The following is a 25,470-nucleotide window of genomic DNA, read 5'->3' as shown; positions in this document are numbered from 1 at the left end:
TGCCTCTTAAAGTGATGTCATAAACAACTTTTTTTCACTTTAAATAAATATAAGGAGTTTTTGTAGTAACCTTTGTATCATAAAATGTATTACTTTTTAGGCAATGTTTTTTATACCAAAATCTTATTTTTGCATTTCTGCAATTAGTGGCTATAATGTGAGTCTCTAGGCAGTTATATAGCCTTAACATATTTTATTTATTATTGGTCCATTATATATTTATAAATATTCTTTTATGAAAGCAATGATTTTGAATTATGTGGTACTTATGCTGTGATGTATTGTCTTTGTTGTATTTGCAAAGGACCTTATAGTTATTCTATTCTCCTTTTTCTAAGGTGTGTAAAGTAAAAACATCTGTAGAAATGAAACATTTAGAGGGAAACCAATTAATATATATAACTGATTAAGGGCTTTTTATAACTTAATGAGTTATTAATAGTCAAATTTGGTCTGATGTGCTTAATTTCCAATTTATCTAATTTATTCATCCTATGATGTCGCTTCAATAATTTAAAATGTTTAAATATTGACTTTGTAATCACATAGACATCACTTTCATGCCCCCGGTGGCAGTTTATGGTTACTTTATCTTACCAAAGGCATTTATTGGTTACCATTAACATATTTTGTCAATAAACAATATTTTGCATTACTAAAAGCATAACTCGGGGGGTTGAAATATATTTTTATATTCAATTATACCAATCCTATCCTTGTCGGATTTTGTAGAGCGCTCCGAGTGAATATTAACAACACATTGCATACATAAAGAAATACAATATGATATCTGGTGGGATTATTTTTCATTTCTAGTAGCTGCAGGGTGTTTAATTCAGCTAATGTTTGTTTAATAAGTGTAGAGCATTATGGGAAGTGTGCAGTTTTCTGTCTGAGAGTGTATAATGTTTAATCAGAGGGAGTGCAGGCCTGAGATTCCTCAGTGTCACATGGCAGTAACTTGATCTCCCCTCGGCCCTTTTGTCCACTGCCAAAAAACTGGGATCAGGATCCGTTTTGCCTTTGAACAAGTTTTATTTTCTTTCCGCTGATTTAAAGCTGCCGCTGTCTGCAACCCTGAAACTATTTATAACCAGGACCACGGTCTGGGTAAACCTTGACCCCCTGTCTGGGAACCTGCCGAGTCAACGTGACCAGAAGTCAGTCAGAGTAATGAACTGTTATATCCGTCATCGTTTTGAAACTCCATGTGGAGTCCACTGAAGATTTAACTCACACTCAATTCTCACACCCAGGTCAAAAGGCCATGGTTTCACCTAACTATCTCTGCACTTATGAGCACAGAGCCACTTTAACAATCTATATTGCTATAGGGTCAACAAATATTCATAGATATATTTCTACTTTCCGTTGAATTTTCTTTATTTGCATAATGTAAATGGGCTTTTTAATTATCATGATAAGGAGGGTAAGGAAAACTAAAGTATTTCCTGAAAACGACCCCGGCTGAGTCCTAATGAACCCCGACTGTGAAGTGTTTTGTATAGTTAAGGGATTGCTTATAAGAAATTCTGCAAAACCCTTTCCTGTAGTGTTCTATAGGTTTGTGTGCATTTGGGAGGTCTGCAAAGGCTAAAATCCCAAAGTTCCCTTCAGAGAGAGTTTCTCTCCCAGACACTCCCCGCCTGCCTGAAACACCTACATTGGACTCCTTTGTTTTCTTCTGTAACATAGCGACGTCACAACGCAACACTCAGGATACTATTGGCTCGCGCTCCAACACATTGTATGTGATTTCGAAGCGGATTTCGAAGCGGATTTTGAAGCGGCCAGCTAACCAATTGGGCTCTGGTTTCAGACAGAGGGTGAAAAGAGGTGCTGCAGCACAGGCAGTATGAGAAAAATAAAGACCTTTTTGAACATTAAAGCAGGGAGACATCTCACAGTATAGAGGAACAAACTACAAATATGGAACTGAAAATGAATATTATATGTGCTCTTTAAGACCACCTTAGCTGCCCATTTCGAAACACATGATACCCATTTGGAAACACATGATACTGGTTTTTTTTGTTTACAAGGTCCAAAATCACGACTGCCTCAAAGGGCTTTGGAATACAGCCTCCATTTAAAAACCATCTAATGGAAAACACATAAATAGGGTTAAAAGTAAGAAACTTCAGGAGGAGCAACAGAGTGTGTAAACATCTTCAAGGACAAACAGACATGCAAAGAAGTCTGAAACAACAATAATAAAGAGACAATGGAGAATCAGAATGACAATACACAGCATAACAAACAACAGAAAACGTGTCAAAAGGAAACAATGGTTTCGTATATTTTAAGGTTACATTGTTTCTTCTTATAGTCTATTTTTCATTAGCCTGGTGCACACAGTGGCTGCTACATCAACATATAAATTAAAGGTCCCCTATTATACTGTTTTTCATCAATATATTATAGGTCTCAGATATATACAAACATGTCTCTGAAGTGTTTGGCTCCAAAAACCAAACAGATCATGCATTGTAGCATCCCATAAACCCCTCTGTTTCAGCCCTGTTTCAAAAGTGCTAATTCTCTGTCTTTTACTTTAGATGAAAATAAGGTGCCACTCCTCACGCCCCTCTGATAGATATTTGGTTAAAAAGAACACAATGGTGCTCTAGGAGGAGATTCCGGGGATAAGGTGGGGGGTACCTTGGTTGCAGTGGCGAGCCGTCAGGGCCCTCTAGGCCCTATGTGAGGGCCTAAGATATTCCAAAAACAATCCTTTTATATATTTTTTTAGTTACATTTTTCATTAGTTTTACCAAAATAACTTGATTTAATTGTATTTAAAATAACATTTCCAAAGAAATAAATCCTTCGAATCTGCCTGTTCAGTTTCTGTTGGAATGTGAAGGGTTAAATGCCGTCTCTGCTGCAGCTTTCACACCAGCGCTTTTCCCTTTCTAGCTCCGAGCTAGAGCTTTTCTAGTTCAGCTCCGGTTTCCCTTTTCTGCTCCCGCTTTGTTCACACCACTCAGAGCCGGGATGGTGCTGCCGATGCTGCGTCATGACGTCACCGTTTACATCGCTGATTTGCTCCCCAACGGCGCTCACAACAACAACAACAACAACAACGGGGGACTGCGTCGGGTCGATGATCGTGTTGCTTTTAAAGCAAAGCCAGATTAAATTAAATAACGACTTCTCCAACCTTATACTTTTCAACCTGTGCAGCCCATGTATGGATTCCATCCGATAGCTGCTATAATACAAAAACAAAATGTCTGCCTGCTCTCCACAATGATCAATAACAGCGAACGGATGGTCAAAGTAAGGCACAAATAAACAGAATCACACGAAGCCTGGTTAGTGTTGCCTGACTTTATAAAGTGTGTTTCTTTTATAAGTGTGTGGTTGCCTTCTAGTCACTTTGCTCAGCGCGACTGCTTGTAGGCAGGCATGACGAGACTCTTCAGTCGACCCATGTCGCCTCGATGTAACGGCTCGTCCACACAGCGGCGTGCGTTGACGCTTCACCATTCACTTTGAATGGGGTGACGTCACTTTTTGCCGAACTGCATTTTGGGAAGCGACGCGACGCGTTGATGGCGTTGCTTGCTTCAAAAGTTGAGCAATGTTCAACTTTTGACGCCTCGGCAGAAGCGTCAGCCAATGAAATCCCGTTTATGCAAATCTGCCAGTACAAGCGCCAGCCAATCAAACCGCGTGTATGCTGGGAGAGACTACGCAGGTCATTTCCTCATATTCCAAAAAATGGCGGAAGAATTCATTATAGTGGTAGTGAATCACCCGGTGCTGTACGATCAGTCTCTGTTCATCTACCGGGATACAAACCGGAGGAGCCAGGCATGGAGGGAGGTGGCAGAGACAGTGGGTGAAACTGGTAGGTTTTCGCCTGTTTGGGGATTTTATATCCAGTTTACTTCGTTTTAACATTGCTATTGCTTTGTATGTCGGGGCGGGAGATTCATGTGATTGGTTGTTGGTCGCGTTGCTCGCAAAAAATCCCCAAGCTTCAGATAGGCGCACGCCGCTGTGTGGTCGGGCCGTAAGAGACGTAAGCGCTCCGAAGCTCTTGCTTCTAGACCGAAAGCTTTTTGGAGCTGGAAGTGAACCGGATTCCGGAGCTAAGAGGCGGCGCCGCTGTGGTGTGAACAGGAAAAAACGGTACTTTTCAGGCTCTAGCTCCGAGCCGGCGCTGAAAACGCGTTTCACGCGTGTGAAAGGGGCATGATAGTTATGTGAAGACGGGAGAGCTTGTTGGTCCCTCTGTAGATTCACAGAGGGCCAGCTATAGTAACTCAATGAGAGAGTAATGTCAAATGACAGTACAATTGACCAATCATATCTTCCCTCTAAATGGGTGGGCTTTATTTTCGCGGACTTTATGACAAGTTCCGCCCGCTGTGAGGTTTATACATGTGTATAGATAGAGTGGTGCAGTGACGCGTCCTAAAACCCGGAAATAAACTGCGCTCGGATTCCCTCTACAAAAAAGCAATGGGATTTCTCCATAGGATCTTGGAAAATAGCTCAAAATAAGGTTTGTGGAAAACGAACCTGTTAGATAAATGCACATTTTGTTCAGCCGGATAATATCCACATGCCTACCCTGCTTTTATTATTTTCGAATCATAAATCTAATCGATAGATTTATGATGTCAGTGATAGTGATGACATCGTTGCGAAATTATTAACCGAGTCATTTTCAAGATTGAGTTACAATGATAAACTGGAGTGGCAAAGGATCAGCGGAATGACCTGCCATCAAGTACTTCATCCAAAAGGACAGGAGGATGGACTTTGTGTTTTAGTGATTTGATCATCAAAGGTAGGCCTAAGTCATTTTCAATGTGGGCCGCCGTGCCGACTTAATTCATTTGTAATTGTTACTTGGCTGTGGGTGCCCTGTCATGATAGGTGTTTATATAAATGGTGTTGTTTTGTGTGGTAGAGGGTCGCTGTCATTGATGCGTTTTGCACCCCGGGCCACTGTTTTGATATTCCGCTGAAGTATACGCACTGATGTAATAACTCTTCTTTTTTTCGAAGGGAAGGGGGGGTCAGAGGGCCTAGGTATAAAAGCCACGGCTCGCCACTGCTTGGTTGGTTATTGGCTAATGGTTACGGAGCCTACACACGGCGGCGTGCGTTGCCGCTTCAACGCTTCTGCCCATTCACTTTGAATGGGGTGACGTCACAATTTGCCGAACTGCATTGTGGGAGCAAAGCGTAGCTTCTGTCGCGGTGCTCGCTGCAAAAGTAGAGCAATGTTCTACTTTTGCCGCCTCAACGGAGGCGTCAGCCAATCTAATCATATGCCAGTACAAGCTCTAGCCAATCAAACCGCGTGCTTGTGTGTCTGGGGCGGGAGATTCATGTGATTGGTTGTTGGTCGAGTTTCAGCCCCCCCCGCCGGCAAGCGACAACGCATGCCGTCGTGTGTAGGAGCCGTTACGCAACCCAAAAAATCGTTATGACATCATAAAGTGGCCAAAATCTGATCAGCTCATTTTCAGACCGGTTTTTATATAAATGGATCAGGACAAAAAATGAGCCTATCTTTTTTCCTGAAACTTTCAGAATCTCTTTACACAGAGGGGACACGTGTTTATGTATAAAATACATGAAACAGTGGATTTTGCATAATAGGTGACCTTTAAAGTGGACCTATCATGCTATATTTGAATAATATAGTGTAGGACCATACCTATATAAGGCATATTTATACTTTTTATTTTTCAAAATACCAAACAGATCATGCATTTTAGCCATTCCTCATTTTGCTCAATTTAACACTGTCTTTGCATGGGCTGATTCTGTGAGAACAGCACCATCTACAGGCCTGGCATATGTAATAAAGCGTCTCCAGCGCTTTCGAACGGCAATGTCCGTGGCTGTCTCCTCCTGATTGGTGGAGTTGGACCAATAGCCGTAGCGCCACTTCTGTGACGTCCTAGAAGTGTTCAAATCTGGATCAGTCTGTATCAGATCCATTGCAGCCCCTTTTTAAGAGATTTGGGTATGGAGGAAAATAGAGAGGGTTGTGTTTTCTGACACTTGGTGAGTTCCCTGGAACAACGGGGACACATATTCATGTATAATATAGACGTACAAAAGTGCATTCTGCATGATAGGTCACCTTTAAATATTCATACCTTTTTATTCAAGATATGAATATTGGCTCAGAGAGCCGGGCACACTGATGAACTTTTCAAGGTGATTATTATAAAGGAATTCTTTAAAATACACATCAATAACCATGTTTTATTTCTACGGGATTGTTGTAAAATACTCTTAGGTTGCCATTGTTCATCTTTCCGAGGAATTCAGCTGCAACAGGTGGCAGGAATATATTCAGACATGGGTCAGCAGCACAGGCTTTGTTAATGCTGCCTCCTGGTGTTGAGATAACAGTACTGCATGTAATGCTGCTGTGAGTGCTCCAAGACATTACTCTGCCAGGATTTCCTTCCTTTCAGTAACAACGGCATTATGACGCAAAGTACATGTGGGGTTATTTCCAAGGGGGATCACCGTCAGTGTTGACATTTTTGGATGGGGGTTAAGGTAAGGGCTTAGTGCAGGCCACTCTCGTGCTTCCGCACCAAAGTGAGAAAAAAACAAGTTCTTGCTTATTGCAACCATAGAGCTTACAATAACACAATAAAACAGTGGAAAGGGAGCCGATAATTATCAGCTTTTAACCATTGAGCATGAGTTTCATGCTTGAACTCATGATCTCTTGCAGTAGCTCAGTCTGTATAGGGACTGATGCGGACGAGTCAACTATATTTATCAATCAAGCCTAATAAAACCAATCATCGAAATAAAATTCAAGACTGCCTCTCACGGACTTAAAAACTTTTATGTTAATCACGGCCAAAACTGAAGTGGTTGTACTCGGCCCAAAGAATCAACGAAAACATTTTTTAATCTAAAGATATACTAACTATGGATGGCATTAATCTGGCCAGTGAGACTGTAAGGAATCTTGGTATTATATTTGATCAGGATTTATCCTTTAACGCCCACATAATATCAATCTCAAGGACCGCCTACTTCCATCTACGCAACATTGCCAAAATTAGGCATATCTTGCCTCAAAACGATGCAGAGAAACTAGTCCATGCATTTGTTACTTCAAGGCTGGAATAGTGTAACTCTTTATTATCAGGATGTACCCAGAAGTCAGTTAAGTCGCTTCAGCTGATTCAAAATGCTGAAGCTTGTGTACTAACCAGAGTTAGGAAAAGGGACCACATTACTCCTGTTCTGGCTGCCTTACACTAGGCTTGTTTGAGATAAGCGAGACCTGCGCAGACCTGCGCAATTTCGATCAACGTCTTGATAGCGCGTTGCATGATGGTTAGTCATTTTGTCCGACTTGCTCTGGAGGCTCGCCTAGATGAGACGTTGAAATCTCGTGGGACAAAGACGCTCGCAGCCTTGAGAGCGAGGCACGGCGAGGCGGCGCAGTTCCTCTCCACGGGCTGCGGAAGCGAAATGCTTGATGGGAAACGACTCGCTGGTATCTCGAGCTGAGCGCTCATTGGTGGTTTTTACCACGTGCTCGTGATGAAACTCTCCAATTGGCTCGGCAAAAGTTTGTTGTTGTTTTGTGTTAGTTTTACGTCGCCCCCTCCATTCACATTTTTCATAATTGTTCCACAATGTTTATCATCATGAGATTAATATCTATATATGTTATACTATACTTGTACTGCTTACCGTTTTCATACTTTATATATCTTAGCATATTCATACACACTGTTCATACTGCTCACAGGCTGCTGTGTATATTCATACCCCTCACTGTTTATTCATCATTCAATTCATTCTATCTTTTATTCTGTAGATTGTGTACATTACTTTTCACTTTACTGCTTGTTGCACTCCTGGCTGGTTGGAAGCTAAACTGCATTTCGTTGTCTCAGTACCTGTAATATGTGCAATAACAATAAAGTTGAATCCAATCTTGAGCAGGAACAAATGTATTTACTTAGTACATATCTAACATTAACGATTAAACACATTTGTGCACTCTTTATAAATGCAAACCGAGTCAAGCCGACTCCGGAAGTGGCGGTATGCACCTTAAAGTTGTTTGCAATCCGCCCAAAAACCGAGAGAAGAAGAAGGCGAAGCCGACTCGGAGCTGTCCGACTTCAGGCGAGCTTTTTGAGACCTCCCCCGGCTGCGATCGGCTATTCTCGTCTACTTTCGAGGCAAGCCGCAACGCGTCTCAAAGAAGCCTACTGGCTCCCTATAAAGTCTACAAAGCCCTTAATGGGCAGGCGCTATCTTACCTTAAATAACTCATTATACCCTACTGTCCTACTAGGGCATTGCGTTCCAAGAATGCAGGGTTGTTGGTTGTTCCTAGAGTCTCTAAAAGTACAATGGGAGCCAGAGTCTTTTCTTATCAAGCTCCACCTTTGGGGAATCAGCTTCCAGTTTGTGTTTGGGCGGCAGACACCCTATCCCTTTTTAAGAGTGCGCTTAAGACCTTCCTTTTTGATAAAGATTATAGTTAGGGCTGATTAGATCAGCCCCTAGTTTAACTGCTATAGGCTTAGACTGTCGGGGGACACCTTACTTCTTCCTTCTGTCTGTCTCTACCTGTGTACTCTCGTGTTCCAAATAACCCAGCTTCCCCCAAATTTCTTTTTGGTGTCTATCTACGGCGGGATCCTGAGTCGTGGATGATCCTGTTGATGTGGCCCCGAGTCCTGGATCCTGAGTCGTGGCTGTGCCTGTTGCTGTGGTCCTGGATCTTGAGTCCTGGATCCTGAGTCCTGGATTTTGAGTCGTGGCTGAACCTGTTGCTGCGGTCCTGTGTCCTGGATCCTCTATCCTGAGTTCTGGATTTGAGTCCTGGACTTCGAGTCGTGGCTGAACCTGTCTCTACGGTCCTGCCTGACTCATACTACTTCCCTGATGGCTCCCACAGGATTGTTGACATCCTTGTGGATTCATCTTCTTATTATAGACACATGCATTTCCAAACATTTGGTCTACCTATGTTGCAAATGTATTATCTTTTCAATTTACACACGACATCTATTGCACGTCTGTCCGTCCTGGGAGAGGGATCCCTCCTCTGTTGCTCTCCCTGAGGTTTTTCCTATGTTTCCCTTTAAACTGGGGTTTTTATCTGGAAGTTTTTCCTTGTACGATGTGAGGGTGTAAGGACAGAGTGTGTCGTATTGTCATACTGATATTCTGTACAAACTGTGAAGTCCACTGAGACAAATGTAACATTTGTGATATTAGGCTATAAATAAACATTGATTGATTGATTGATTTGGGAACTAAAGGGTTGCTGGTTTAACTACATGTACAGTATAAGTAAGAACTTATATGGAAAGAAAACAAAAGGTCATGATGTCAAAACTGCGTGTGTAGTAAATACAAATATGACATTCTGTGCTACCAAACTTTCTATGGAAGAGTAAATGGACTGTGTGTATATAGCACTTTATCCATTCTTTATGACCCCTCAAAGCACTTTACGTTCTACCAGTAATCATGCACCCATTCACACCCCATTCATACAGAGCAGGGGTAGCCAACGCGGTGCCCGCGGGCACCAAGTCGCCCGCAGGGGGGAAATTGGTAGCCCGCGTGCATGTTCTAAAAATAGCACAAGTCACCATGGAGCTCCGTCTAAAAAAATTATTGAATACATTTTTAATTTTTAAAATGACCATATTGAATATAACATTTTAAAAGCACACATTTTGTATGTACATATGTAAGTGAAATGGAGATTTGGTGCGTGAAATTGAACTCTGACCCCAGATAGGTTCAGAGTTGAACTCCACGCACCAAATCTCCGTTCCATCTTTAGCTGAGACAAGCTAGCATGAGCAGCTACGATCATGGGCCTCATCACCACACCGCAAACACACTGCCACTGACGTTCAACCAGAAAACATCAGCAGTTAGCTGTTAGCAGTTAGCAAACAGAGATCACAGCTCCTCATATCTTTTCAGAAACTGGACAAAAGTTAAACAAGTACAAACTACAGACTGTCTGTGTCATGGCGAATACAGTCACTGGTTTATTTATGTCTGTAGGCCGTTGTTATGAGTGTGGAATGAGCATACAACGTTAGCTTAGCCTGGTCGACCCAATCTCCATTCAGAAAACAAGCATTTTAAAAGGTTTTTCGCCTGCCGTCTTGTCTGCAGACTTGTCAAGCATTAATTCATGGTTTTTACTAAACGGTATCAGTATGTTGTTACTTCGGCATCATTTAGAAACGTGTATTACAATTTAATCACGGTAAAATATGTTCATTTTGTTGTAGTTGTAGCTCCCGAGCCAGCGCGTCTTGTTTGAATGATGCGAGAAAACACAGCTGGCATCAGCGGTGAAACTCGAGCGATTAGAGCGAAGTCGCGTCCGGTGTGAACGCAGCATTACAACGACCCCTGATAGATCTCGCGAGAATGAGAAATATAGATACATTTTCATAACAAAACAATGGGGTTGCTATAGCAATGGTAAATCATTGTTAATAATTATTGTGAGGAATAATTAACATTAACATGTGGTCAGACAGTCCTTCACATACAGTAAATTAATATGTATTCTGATTATTATTAATAATAATATCATCATTAAAGGTGAACCGTGCAATTATGTTATTCAGGAAGTTTGTATCAAACAAGTAGCCCTTCGTATTACTCAGTACCCTTGAAGTAGCCCTCGGTGACAAAAAGGTTGGTGACCCCTGATACAGAGCAATGTGCCATATGCTCAAACAAGCTTACATTCACACCGTCAGCCATGCCATCAGGAGCAACACAGGGTCAAGTATCTTCCCAAGGATACACCGACTGCAACGGCTGGGATTAAACCCACAACCTTCCAATTGAAGGATGACCACAGTACCTAGCAGCCACAGTCGCCCGAACACAGAAACATTGTCACAACTCTATGACGTCCAGGTATTTTGTAAAACAATAACTGTAAAATATAATAATGGATTATTAATAAAAGTAACTTCACCTTGTAGGTTTTGTCCTCTTTGACTCTACAGGGATTTTCTTTTAATAAACAACAGATTCAAACTCAGGACAAATACTTTATTTAATAAAGTGAACATTTAGATTGTGAGAACAGCTTATTCCTCCTCCTGCTCTGTTGGTTTCTGTAAAAGGTCTTCACTCCTAAACCACAGAGCTTCACTGGTTTGACTGGCGATGATCGCCCGCTCGATGAAAGGTCCTGAGGGGAGGGAAAAGAAGAGGAAGAAGAGTGCTATCATTGTTTGGGGGAAAGGTCGGTGTATGAAAAAAACATTTTTGAGAATAGATTAAAACTATTTTCAAAATGCTGGAAGACATCATTAACACTATTAAAAAAATACAAATCAGACGGAAATAAAAAAATGAAAGGAACTTGAAATAATTCACTGAGGTTTGGTTCTGCAAAGCCCACCAACAATATTTTTTAAATTAGTTAATAATAATGAGGCCTCTGTCATTTCCTTTTTGGAGAAATTGATGAATATTTTCACTATAAAATAATATATTATATTTTCAACTTTTCATTAGAGGTTAGTTTGCCAATTTATTTTTCTTCTTTGCGGAAATATATTATCTCAAGAGAAATGTATTTGTCACACAAACATATCTGGAGGTGAATTTTCAAGAACATATTAAATAAGATAGAAAAAAATAGAAAAGCCCTTATTTTTATATATCAGGATATGACAATATAAAAAGTTAGGAAACCGCCTAAAATCTCTCACCCACATCCTGTCTCCTTTATTCAAAACCAAAGTCCCTGCAGTCTTAATTCTCCCACATATTTATTTTATTTACCTTCTTATGAATAGTTATTTGAGCATTGTTTCCCCTGCGTTTCATTTTTCCTGTAGCCAGGTCTTTATTTATCAGCATATGGTTGTGATTTTTGTCATGAATAATCCCTTTTAGCTTCACTCTTTTCTCGGTTTTAAGAATTTCTCATTCAAGTTTCCCCTTGTTTCTGCCCACGCTGCAGCGATTAGCTTCTGTGCAAAGGACTCTTTAAAAAGACATTAATGGAAATAAACTAAAACGTAAGTAGCAACATCTTCTGATCCTTGACCAATGGGTACAGAGGAAATTCAATTCTGACCAGAGTCCTTGTGCCTCGCTGTTCAGTCATTGAACTGCTGAACAGAGTAAAGAGGACTCTTTGCTGGCTCTGTTCGATGGCAAAAGCTGGATAATGAAAACCGCAAAGCTTGACGAGTCCCTGAGAGACGCTCACTGTGCAGCTCTGAGGCTTCAGCAGAGCGGTAACATTTCCAGGGGGGCAGGGATGAGGCCCACAGGAAACAACCCGGATAAAAAGGGACAATCTCTAGCTGACTGCGAGCACTTCAAACACAAGCTGCAGGTGGCTTTCTTTGGTCTCAAGTGAGAAGTGTAATTACTTTTATTTTAAGTTTTTATCTGCGGTCACCTTTGACTTCTTTGTTTGGCAAGTCAGCATGGAATCTCAAAAAAGGAAAATGTTTTTTAAAGAAGCCCTATTATGCTTTTTGGGGTTTTCCCTTTTATTTCCTGTGGTGTGTTATATAGGTTTTGGGGCATGTAAATGGTCTGCAAAGGCTAACATCCCAAAGTTCCTCCAGAGATAGTTTCTCTCTTCTCTCTTTGAGCAAAAAAGCCATTATTCAGTGGCTGGGTGAAAAGACAAATGCTTGAGTGTCAATATAGTCCTCATTATACAAGATTGTTAAACACCTGAACTTTTGAAAGAACATCCATAACATTCATCTGTTTGCAACTCATATACGTCAACATTCCAATTTCTGTATATAGACTATTCTGTACTGTTTCTATTATATTCTATTTGATTTAGCTGTTTTGTTGTGTTGCACTGTTGGAGGAGCCTGAGACCTAAGATTGTCATTGTCATAACTACACTGTAGCTCTGCACACATGACAATAAAAGCCTTGAAACAATAGAGATTCAAAATTAAAGCAAAATCAAAAAGTTGTTGAAATGAGAACTTCCAGGTCACAAAGGCCCAGCGGTTTTAAATTGTCCTCAATCAGTATTTTTGAAAGCTTTGCAGTTTACTTGCACTTTTCATGACTTTTTATTTAGTGAGCTCAGAATCAATTATTATGTAGATAATTTAAGCCTCTCTCTCTAATGGGGACCCATTAGCTGATGATTACACTGAGCATCTTATTATCGGAGTCAAAAGCAAAGCGAATGTGCAGGAGATCACAAATAAATTAACTCCTACAGATAATGCTGTCACTGAAGAGCACCGAGTGCATCATCAAAGGTCATTTTCACTCAATCATTGTAATAGAGTCATTCATTAGAGGTATACACATTTAAAAAGTTTTGGAGGCCTTTCACAATGAGTTTGGGCTGACAACCAAACTGAGACAACCTGAACATTTGTGAGTGCCAATCTGTTCCAGGTAGGATGTGGTGAATTTTGTAAAAGCAAACAAAACAACCAGATGATTTTATAACAGCAGATTTTAGCATTTCAAAGCTAAACGAGTAATAAGTCCATCTGCGGATTGGAAAGTCATTAAAAAGTGTGCAACAGCAACCACATTGTAATAAGTAGCCACCATTTTGGTACCGTTTCTAGAGGTAATTAAACATAACATGTGATTGATTTGCAGTTAACGCTTATAATGAGTTATTTCTTCATAAACATACACATAAGAAGCATTAAAGTGCTGCCTTAACTTCCGTCAGTTACAGAATTACCGCTATATGGGTCCAAGTTACTTGTCTGAGAAACATAACTACTCTCTGTTGATTTCTAAAAATTCAGTGTGAACAAAAACCAAACCAGAAACTCCGTATGGAGGATACTTTGGGATTTTAGCCTTGGCACAACACTAAAGGAAAGTGAAAACCTCAAAAGCATAATAGGGCATCTTTAAAACACTTGATTAAGAAAATAAAGACAGGCGGCATATCACATCTCCATCAGCTTTTCTCTTCAACAACCAAATACAAATCAATCAACAATGAGTCATTTTAGCCTGAAGAGCTGTCAAAATTGCATAAGAATTCCTCAGCTGCTGGTGATAGAAGGAAAGCAGACCTTTTATGTTTTGGCGTTTTTTTGTGAACTTACCCATATCAGCTGGTCGTTGGGAGCAGACATCCAACAGGACAGTTTCCAGGTTGGCTAAGATTTGTTCTTCGGTCATGTCAAGCTGTGCAGAGGAGAGGTTAATGAATTTAATAGATTTTAATTTTTGACCTTTCCATGTTCCTTTTCAAAAAATGCTGAATGGTTTTGAGATTTCCGCATTTGAATGTCACAGAGATGGTACAAAATTAATTTATAGAAAAAAACAATTAATTCACTCACTGTTTTAAAATATATTTTTTAATATCAGGCTATATTTAAAATAAAGCCCTTTGTAAGGGAAAATGTGATTTTATAGCTAAAAACACCTAAACAAGTCTTGAACGATTTTATGTTCCTGTTCAGAATAAAAACGTATACATATTTAAATCAGGATTTCTTTCTCGACGTTGCTCCCTTAAACATGCAAGATTTAAGATGTAATCTGCTTTTTGTCTGAACACCGAGTGTCCTCTTATTGGGGGGTTGTTGGCAGATAAATGTACATACCATCGCTATCTGGGTCCTGACGTAGCAGTCATTCTCCACCATGTACTCATGACCTGTTTTAAACAACTCCAGCATTTTGAGAATGTTGATGCCGACTGCGCCTGTGTGTCAACAGAGAGGGGCCATGAATATATTAGGACTTTAGACATTATGTTGTCAGCTTTATCTTAAAAGCAGGTTTCAAATCCTAAGACCTCTCCCCATTACAATCGTCCTGCACCACCCACCCCCACCCACCCCCACACACACACACACACACACACACACACACACTACCTCTCTTGCTCTTTGGAAACTTTTTCCTCAGTTTGTTTTTCAGCGGTACGAGCTTCTGCAGCATCTCTGGCACCGTTATGTAGAAGTCTGCTGAAATCTCATCATCTAAGATCTGAAAAATAAATCAATTTGATAGTATTAAACCGTAAAAAAATTAAAAAGGACACATTATGCTCAATTTAATGTTCATATTTTTATTTTGTGCTTCTACTGTGACATGTCTAAATGCTTTAACATTCAAAAAGCTCTTTATTTTTCTCATACTGCCTGTGCTGCAGCACCTCTTTTCACCCTCTGTCTGAAACCAGAGCCCAGTCTGCTCTGATTGGTTAGCTGGCTAGCTCTGTTGTGATTGGTCAAATGCTTAGATTGGCCCTCCTTAGACCAGGGGGGCCCACACTTTTTTGGCTGGTGAGCTACTTTTGAAATGACCAGCTCACCGAGGTCTACCAACCAAAAAATAAAATCACAAATTGCAAGGGTTGCTGAATAACACATTTTATTTATACATGGGATAACTACAATAGGGCTGCAACAAACGACTAATCTGATAATCGATTAATCTATCGATTAATGAAACGATTAATCGACTATTCGGACTATTACTGTATGCCTTGCACAATTTCTCAAACGCTCTTTTTTAGCCATCAACTTTTAGATTTAGCTTGAGGTTGTTTTAGGCTTGTGGAAGCTAACAATGAAGACAATAAAGATGAATACTTGATTCAAAAATACATATATTAAATTATCTTAACAAATTGTTAACAAAATTAACATTGCTTTTTATTTAAATAAAATAAATAATATTTCACATCAAAAGAAACAACAATGTTTTAACAAATCGTATTAAATAATCTGATGACAGAACTGTAAACAGAATAGATAAATAACAACATTTTATTACAAAATAAATAACTCAGTTACCTCTAATCATTAACCCATGTTTGTATAATTGAATTAACTCTGTGTTGCTGCTAGCATACATAACACCTGACGTGGAAACGTTACTCGTGGATGGGGCTACAGAGCTGCTAGAAAGACAGTCGAACCCGGTGCATTCCTCTGTCTGAATGTGGTGCACTTTAGCTAAATCTTTAGACAAATTGCTCGTGTTACCGCCCTTACATGCTAAACACTCTTGGCAACGAGCATTGTCCACCTCAAGACGGGTAACATGTAACCACACCTTGGAGCGCTTCTCTCCGCCATCTCCTGCGTGTGTGTAAACTGCCCCGCCCCCCTCGCACACAGACGGGAGAGAGTCTGGATTGGAAAGGTCGAAAATACACCGACCATAGAAACATTTGTTTGTCTTTTTGCATGTTAGAAACGAGTTGGCGACACTAAAGGCCCAGATACACCGGCCAGTCACCTGAGAAGTCGCCGACGCCGACTGTTGCGTTGCCGGACTCTCCTGCGTATTTGCCGACTTCGCGCACTGGAACACACCGCAAATCCGAGCCGAGCACGTATGAACTGCGAATGGGTGAGTGGCATTAACTGTCCTTACCAGCAGGCGGCGGTAGTGTGTATTCATCATTCAAAAGAGGCAACAACCGGAAGACAGAGAAGAAGAACAGACTCCGTGATATAAACAAACAACAAATAGCATTTTTCTTTCCATTTTCACTCTCGTCCATTGAAAACATGAACGAACAGGAGCAGGACGAACGGGAGGTACTGGAGCTAGCAGCCCTTGGACTCACGCTTGTGTAAAACAAGCAACGGTCCCTCCCTCACTTCCGTTAACGTTTCTCATGCACTGATTCGCTAGCTGAACAGCCAATCAGTGTTATCCCTTTGTCCGACTTCCGGTGGTGTTCCCGACGCCGATTCAACATGTTGAATCGGCAAGAAAAGGTGTCAGGTCGGCAGAAAAGACCCGACGGTGCGGCGCAAACCACTCCGAATAGGGCGTGCCCACGCTCATGTTCGGCCCAACTCCCATTTACTGCCGGTGTATCTGGGCCTTAAGACTGCGAGATAATGTTTTTGTAGCAATAATACATGACCTTTCTCTTTCTCAACTCGCTACTCGGAGGGAAGTCGCTGTCATATGCCTTGTGAACACTCCGATAATGCCTCTCAACGTTACCTTTCTTTGGCAGAGCGACGCTTGCTTTACAAATAAGGCAAATGACCTTTGAATGTGACATCACAAAAAAATATTCTTCCTCCCATTCTGGGTGGAAGTGGTATGTCTTTAGCTTTTTGCTCGGTCCCGCACTCATTTTGTTGTTAGTCTCTTTAACTTAATTTGAGTTTTCTCGGCACTTGACTGATTTTGTATCGCTTTGCATTCTGGGTTAACAGACTGGAAAGCGATAGGTCGCTTTTTCTGTCAATCAAGTAAACTCCTGAATTAAGTGGCAGGGAGGCCAAGGGAGGAGGGATCAAAACCTGTTTTGTCTATTTTAACGGAGCTGGATTTTTTTATTTTTATGAATGACTCGCGATCTACCAGCATTGCCCCGTACTGGGCACCTCTGCCCTAGACTATCATGTACAATGTGTTTTAGCGCTAGTCAATTGAAGCACAAGTGTTAAATATTGATGTCACTATAGGCGCATTCACACCGCAGTACTTTTCCCACTTTAGTTCAGATATAGTTCCGAAATGTTGCGTTCACACCAAAAAGAGCCGGAACTAAAATGAGTTCATCAGAACCTTTTTTTACCCCCTTTTCCATCCCTGCTAGAGAGCAGAGACTTTCGTGGGAGAAAAAGGTTCCTATGTCTGATTGGCTGGGCGGATTGCAAACCATGCCCCGTAAAACTCCCAAAAAGTTTTGTGAAGCCGCCATTTTATTATCCTCGCATTAGCATTAGCCCAGCGCACAAACGCAGAGAGACTAACTTATGGCAACATCAAATAAAACATGGGAGGGGTGGAGATGAGGAGGTGTCGGCGTTCAGGCGATTTACTCGGAAGGCTTCAGTAGAAGCTGCTGGGAGTCCCAGCAGCTTCTACTGAAGCCTTCCCCAACTCCGGGGACTTCCGGCCGGGGACTCCGGGTGGCAGTATACGCTCTGAAGTGGTTTGCGGCCTGCCAGTAAACCCAAAGCAGAAGAAGAAGAAGTTACGTCAGTGGCTTCACTTGCTTATCCTCCCTCAGGGACTTATTCCGGTGTGAACACGATCTGAACTAAAGAGTTCTCATGAACTAAGTTCTCATGAACTAAAGTGGGAAAAATGCTGCAGTGAAAGCGCCTTATGTTACTGAAGGAGTCCAATGGAAGCGGAGTCCAATGGAAGCGTTTCAGGCAGGGGTAGTGTGTGGGAGAGAAACTTTGGGACTTTGGGATTTTAGCATTTGCAGATAATTGACGAGCACAGAAACCTATATATCACACTACAAGAAAGGGAAAACCCCCAAAAGCATAAAGGGCCTCTTTAATTCCACTCACCGGCTGTATGAGCTCCACTCCTCCAGCGAACACTGCTCCGCTCTCCAGGGCAAATTGAGCTTGATTAGCATCCTGCAGGGAAAAACAGGTACTGTGTTATCCATTTAAATCCGATTGGGGTGTGCCAGTCTGGCAGACGCCACCAGTGTCATTCATTATGGTCGTTAACATGCAACAAATAAGTTACAACCCACAACCTGTGCTGCTCCACAGGAATATAAATCAAACCCTTCTTGTAGGTCTCTGTGATCAAAACACCCGAGCCCATTCATTACAGACAGACAGGACGACAAATAAAAAGCTGCTGCACATCGGCATCATGTTGAGACAATATTAAAGCAATTCATCAACAGCAAGCAATCAATTGGCTATGAAATTAAGATTCAGTAAGGCTGAAGGGGAAGAAAATAAAAGTCTTACTGCGGTGAAAACTAAAACTTTGTTCATCTCTGTCTTGAAGGGGTGCGGCAGGTGCACCGTGCTGACGAAGGCATCGACTTTTTTCTGTGAGGAGACAAAGAAAGTTATCACTGTTTTAAACGTTCAAATGGAGAGCTGTCAATCATAGAACAAAGAAGTAAAGTCCACATGCAGAAGAACACTTGTTATGCGTTGTTCTGCAGCAACAGACAGATGACGGCAAGGCTGTCGGAAAAGATATGTCTGGTGCTCTGTCTGCAGTCCTGGCGCACAAAGTGCTTAACAAACTAAGAGCTTTTCATTCTTTTGTTTGGGTTACACTGTTTTTGCTGATTAACCAAAATTGCTAATACTGCAGCCTGATTAAGTAAATACTGAGATTTGTGGAAGCCAAACATGTCGGCCTTCCTGCTCTGTTTTACGGCTCAAGCAACGTGGTTAAAATAAAGCAGCTCGGGACTTCTGGAAGACAATGGTATTGCACATTTGACCAAGTCAATTTATGTGGAAAGTCAGCTTTGTGTGCAGTCAACAGCAGACTCCGCCATGTTAAAGTGGCGACTCATCTTTGATCAAATATATCCATATTCATTGGAAAATCTACTGTTATTGTTAATTAAAGTGTATTCATGTATTTGGGTTCGAATTTGCACAAATATTGGCCTTATAACCTGGATTTACTTATTTGTTATTTGTATTTTTGCCTTGTTATTACCCAATTGACATAAGATTAGATCAAGTAAGGTAAACGTTTTCACTCTGAGAGGGCCTATAGTTTAACAGAAACACAAACTACATCCTCCAAAATAATAAATTCCTCTAAACAAAAGATTTGTATGACCTCATGAAGGGAGGATTCACTGGATAAGCAGGAAGGGGATCAGGCACCCCGAAACCAACAAGCTACCATATTAGACAGCCTTTATTGTAGTGGTTTAATCGTTTAAAAGCAAATATGTTTTGACATCTGTTGGTCCCATCAGGTCTTAATCCAAACAGGACTGTCAGTCTACTAATAAACGGCAAAGTGGGTGTATGTGAGTGAGTGCCTACCCAATTAATCAGCCAGGCTCCAGTTATAATCTAAAGCTGTGTCTACAAATTGGAACCCAATGCTAAGAAAATATGACCACCTGCAGCTCTGGACCTGATGTTAAAAATGGTTTGGCTATTTAAAGGATTTGCACTTCCTTTTATACAATCTGAAAACTCTCTCTCTAAAAAGTGACCAGCTTGAAGACCAATCAGAACTGTTGTTGTGAAACATAATGAGGTGGACTACAAGGTAATGGTGTGGTGAAAATGACAAACAGATGAGAATGCTGCGTGGGGTCTGGGTGCCGTGTTGGCGGGACGTTGCGGGGCTCGCTGCCCTGCCCTGTGGGGCTCGAGGAGCACACACACACACACACACTCACAGCCTGAGCTCCGTGTGTGTGTACGCACAGCACCGCAGCTGAGAGAAGATAAGGCTGTGTGTGTGTGTGTGTGTGTGTGTGTGTGTGTGTGTGTGTGTGTGTGTGTGTGTGTGTGTGTGTGTGTGTGTGTGTGTGTGTGTGTGTGTGTGTGTGTGTGTGTGTGTGTGTGTGTGTGTGTGTGTGTGTGTGTGTGTGTGTGTGTGTGTGTGTGTGTGTGTGTGTGTGTGTGTGTGTGTGTGTGTGTGTGTGTGTGTGTGTGTGTGTGTGTGTGTGCGCGCGCGCGTCAATATGCCCAGGAAGAAAAAAATGGAAAAAGAAAAATCTCCAACGAGGCGTTCTGGGGCAGCATGGACAGGTCTTTTCTGTGTTGGAGTTTTACTCGCTACAGGGTGTACTTTGAGGGTTTGTGACTCTGCAGACCGTTTACATGCAGAAAAAGCTACATAACACACAAGGGGACGGGTAATAACCGGAAAGGCATGACATGGGACCTTTAATAAAAACTGCGATACATAGGTGCATAGGGAGGTGCATCCGAATATTAGTTCTGAAAAAATAATGGTTGCACAAACAACTTCGTACCTAGTAAAGGCACCTTTTCCCGCCAAAAATCGAACTTTTATCCGGCATTACATTAACTCAGCTTCTGCAATGGACACAGCTTCAGTGACGTTGCCGTTACCTTTTTCTCCAGCTTCATGTTGAGCCTCAGATCGACGAAGATAGGCTGTTTGAGGGGGGTGAAGTCCAACCTCTGAAAGGTCTTCAGCATGTCGACGGACTCAGCTGCTCCGTAGGTGGTCCGCGGGTAGAACCTGGGAACATACACGTCATCCACAGGCGCCCACCCTGTGAAGCCGTAGGGCTTCTGGCTGTCCGAGTCATCGATGACCCTCCTTTCTTTCTTCACTTCCTTCTCTTTGTCCTCTTTTTGGTTTTTCCTCTGTGGCCTAATAAACAACAAGGAAGATGTTGAACTGAGTAGGTCACACATGCCAGCTTATCTGCTGAGTGCACAACATACTGGTTATAGTGGATATAAATTCATCTGAGATTAAGATACTAAGAGCAGATTTTCTTAAACTAAAGTTTGCAAACTCACTTGACAGCTGCAAAAGTCCTGACAGGCAGATTTCTTGGAGCGGTCGGTGATATACCTGTGAAGGCCGGACCTCCGGCTCTCAGCAGCTGCCTCTGACATCCTGCAAAAACTGGATGAAGGGAAAAAAGCTGCTAAAGAATAAAAGCATACAGACACAGGGTGCAGATGACAAAACCCAATGTAACACACTGAGATGCTGTGGGGAAGCAAATTAAACTGAATACCAGAGGTCAGATGTTTTTCTGTGATATAATAAAATATGTTTCAATGATAAGGAAAAAAACGTAATACTGTTAAAATACCACAAGAAAAGTATCTCTGTGAATCCGAAGCAGAATGCATCACATGTAAACATCGGAAAAATGTGCCATTATATGAGATATTTTATGATTATATAATGACATTTTCTCATGAGGACAGAAAGCTCACTCATATGCAAGATAAAAATGTGCTTTGCAAATTCCACCTAGTCTGTTCACTGGCACTAGTTATGTCAAGGGGCTGCCATCAAAATCACTTTCCCCAAATCTCACCGTCTATGTGAGAGTATAAATACTTCTGTTAATTATAAGCAATACATCTGAGGTACTGCCTGGTAGCCCCTTCACTAACAAGTGAATTAATATACATAGCATTGGTTATTTTCGTTTTTTCCCTCTATGTTGATTTTAGACATCTGACAGTTATATACACACACTTGATAATAAGCACATACACACAGTGGCGACTGGTCATTAGGGGCACAGCCCCACCTAGTGTCAGCAGAAAGTATTACAAATAATAATTACAAAAGAATGCAAAAAAAAAATACATCTTAAAATTAGGGCTGTCAAGCTAACTAATTATTTTAACGCGATTAACGCATGTGTATTTTTTGTCCTCGACTGCCCCGTAGTTTCAGATCGCATCGAGTTTAAAATACCATCTACAAGCTGATGCTGACAGCCCCGCTCCTGCCGTCCGCTTGTGGCATCCCACACTTCCACGCTCACCGGCAGGCACCGAATGGACATCGGGAGGACCGTGAGGGTGTGTGTATGTTTGGCGCGAGCGAGAGAGAGAGAGAGAACGGGCACACCTTACGTGGATTGTTGTTGTTAGCATCTGGTGCTAGCTAGCTGCGCTAACGGATATAAGGATCTGTTTCAATGAAAACAGAGGAGCGACATTTCGCCGAGCACTTGACTTTATCCAGGTAGCCAGACAGTGGGACATTGTATGAAAAGTCAGCACACTCAGCACGGATAACATGATTGCAGGGTCCAGGCAGCTCCCGTTCGAGCAAATGCCTTGAGTTGTCACACACACACACACACACACACACACACACACACACACACACACACACACACACACACACACACACACACACACACACACACACACACACACACACACACACACACACACACACACACACACACACACACACACACACACACACACACACACACACACACACACACACACACACACACATTATTGTTTTGTATAATAATATTCATGAGAATATATTTTTCATTGATCAAATGATAAACAAACATTTGCATAAAGCATTTTGTCCACTCATATGTGGATAAGAGTAAAAATATCCCTCTAAGGAACTTTTAGAACAGATAAATATGCGATTCATTTGCGATTAACTATGGACAATCATGCGATTAATCACGATTAAATATTTTAATCGACTGACAGCCCTACTTAAAATATATTTTACGATCATGTTTAATCATTTGATTCGTCTGTGTTCTTCTAATTAGTGTCTACAGTGTGCCAATTGAGCCGTTTTGAGTGATGTGGGTCAAAGTCAGAGAACAGGGTTACGTTGGTAAACTAACGTGTTGTTGTGATGACGTAATCAAAACGCGGCGACAAGCACGGCACGCGACCATGCTCGCGGCTGGCTCACAGCCAACATGTCTGCCGCTTGGAGATATTTCAAAATATCAGAGAAAGAGGCGCGGATTGCGATTTGTAAAACGTGTTCAGCTGACATTTCTTGAGGGGGTGTAACTGCAAAGACTTTCACCACTTCGGGATTACTCCACCACTTGAAATCAAAACACCCGGACAAATATGCGGAGTAAGATCAAATGACAAGCACTGACAGCGAGAGACTGTTCAGCGCTGCCTCTCATATGCTTGATGAGAAGAGGAACAGACTTATGGCTGATAAAGCAGAGAAGCTACTGTTCATTAAAAACAACCTCCCACTTTTCCTTAATAAGTAGACAAGGCTGGCTTATCATAAGCTTATCTAGTTCTACATGTCTACTCTATACCCACTTTCCTGAACAATTTTCATTGTGAGTTATAATTCACCATCTCAGGTTATCATTAGGGGGAAATGACAGCAGCACAGTGTTCAATTGTACTTTCGGTATCTAAATGATACAATGTTGTTTACATTGCTCATGAGGACAGACCACCTTATTTGCAGATTCTTGAAATTGTAATTTAATTTGTAATTGACTGTGGATTTTGTATCCAGTTTTCACTTTATGTATCTTTATACAATGTTTACTACTTTGCTTATGAGGACAGACAGCCTTATTTACAGATTCTTGAAATTCAATTGTAATTTCATTTGTAAATAATTACATTCATGTGGATTTATCCAGTTTGCACATTTGTATGCATGCACTTATTGGTGCATTTGTTGTTGTTGAAGGCCTGGCTGTTACAGTCTTTATTTACACTAGTTTGTTGTAGGCCTCCTGGCCTAGATGTTTATTTTAAAGCACCTTGGCTTTGTTCTGAATGCACTTTGTTGTAGTTATCCTACAGAGAAAAGAAAATGCAATTGACTTGGAATTAATGTACTGTATGCATTCAAAAGTGCTGAATAAATGTTTTATGGACCCATAAGTGATTATTATTATTTAAGTTAAGTTAAGTTAAGTTAAGTTAAGTTAAGTTAAGTTAAGTTAAGTTAAGTTAAGTTTTGCCATAATCATGTATTTTTCCATAATCAGGTAGCTGAACAACATTGGTAAAAAAATGTATACATTATATATATTTCTATTAATCATTTTCGGCCTTTCGGCATTCGGCCAACTGTTTCCTATTTTCGGTATCGGCCAAGAATTTCCCATTCGGTGCACCCCTAATCACAACCAATAACAAATCATTTCAACTTGTTTATTCTTATCTTACCTAGTTAGCATTATTTCTTTATGCATAATTTATTTCTCTCTCTCTCTCTCTCTCCTTCTTCTTCTTCTTCTCCTCCTCCTCCTCCTCCTCCTAAAATTACGTTTTTTGGGTATCCTTTTGTTGAACTATCTGTTTAAAATTAATCGAAGCATCAGACAAAAAAATGTTGTACATATAAAAACGCCACTACATACACACCATCCTAATAACATGTAAAGCTATGATATAACCATCAATCATCTTGATGTTTTAATTGGTCATATACTTATGATCAACTGAGCAATACTTTAATTTATCGATTTAAAAAAACCTCGTTAGAACTTCAGATTACCGCCCACCACAATGTATTTTGGTTCAAGGACGCGCTAAAGAACTGTTCATTTACTATGTTTGGAGAGCTGACTTGTTTGTTAGATGAATGCAAAATAAACAGAGAATGTCAACAATTCAGTGAGTAGTTTAAATGAATGTTGCACCGTGCGATTAATTATTTAGTACGCAAGGAGATTGTAAAACAAGTAAATACATGTGAGATCTGTACTGATCTGTAAATGAGTTAGAAGGCAGGCTAACAGGTCAGGCTGTAATGACTATTTAGCGCTTTAGGAGAAACAAGAAACCAAAAGGTAAGCCTGAAACAATAAGCATGTGTTCATCTTAGTAAACGCTTTCCCTGAATAGTAACTGTCGGTAGAAATGAAATAAATAACACAAAAACAACTGACCTTTCCACACTGTACGCGTGCAGGATGCCATGTCTGGGAATTCGGCTAGTCCGTGTGAAAACAGCGACTCGTGCTAAACAGTTCCGCCTGGGTACTTCTTCTTCTTCTCTCGGTTTTTGGCGGATTGCAAACAACGTTAAGGTGCATACCGCCATCTACTGTACATGAGTGTGAATCATCATATCATTCCATCTCGTAACTCGACGTATATCTATGATCTAATTAAAATAAAAAACATAAAATAAATCAAACAAAACCGCCTGGGTTGTCTTGTTGGATAAATGGATGCTGAGTTTTCCACTGGCCTCTGGATATTTAACTGCAATACATGTCTATATAAGACAACTGATATCATTTATAGT

General features: G+C 41.0%; 1 protein-coding gene across 1 annotated transcript; it reads right to left on the bottom strand.

Annotated features, from left to right (window-relative positions):
* Positions 1-11,056: 11,056 nt before the first annotated feature.
* Positions 11,057-25,256, bottom strand: mrpl1 (mitochondrial ribosomal protein L1). Its single transcript, XM_079687621.1, has 9 exons — positions 25,109-25,256; positions 21,228-21,336; positions 20,808-21,075; positions 18,708-18,791; positions 18,288-18,359; positions 14,880-14,991; positions 14,604-14,704; positions 14,097-14,178; positions 11,057-11,212 (listed from the first exon to the last, which is right to left on the bottom strand). The coding sequence occupies exons 1-9, from the start codon at positions 25,137-25,139 to the stop codon at positions 11,109-11,111; spliced, it is 963 nt and encodes a 320-aa protein (XP_079543747.1). The 5' UTR covers positions 25,140-25,256; the 3' UTR covers positions 11,057-11,108.
* Positions 25,257-25,470: the final 214 nt, after the last annotated feature.

Source organism: Notothenia rossii (genome assembly GCF_949606895.1).
Source record: "Notothenia rossii genome assembly, chromosome: 6".
In the NCBI taxonomy this organism is placed as follows: domain Eukaryota; kingdom Metazoa; phylum Chordata; class Actinopteri; order Perciformes; family Nototheniidae; genus Notothenia; species Notothenia rossii.
This window is presented reverse-complemented; position numbering and strand designations above follow the sequence as displayed.

Bases quoted from the DNA above. Each gene is read 5' to 3' on its own strand.
- mrpl1 (XM_079687621.1), bottom strand. From the start codon at position 25,139: ATGGCATCCTGCACGCGTACAGTGTGGAAAG. The intron at 18,792-20,807 runs GTAACGGCAACG...GTCTCCTCACAG, and splicing joins ACATGAAGCTGGAGAAAAAG to AAAAAAGTCGATGCCTTCGT. The intron at 11,213-14,096 runs GTAAGTTCACAA...CCCTCCCCTCAG, and splicing joins CCAACGACCAGCTGATATGG to GACCTTTCATCGAGCGGGCG.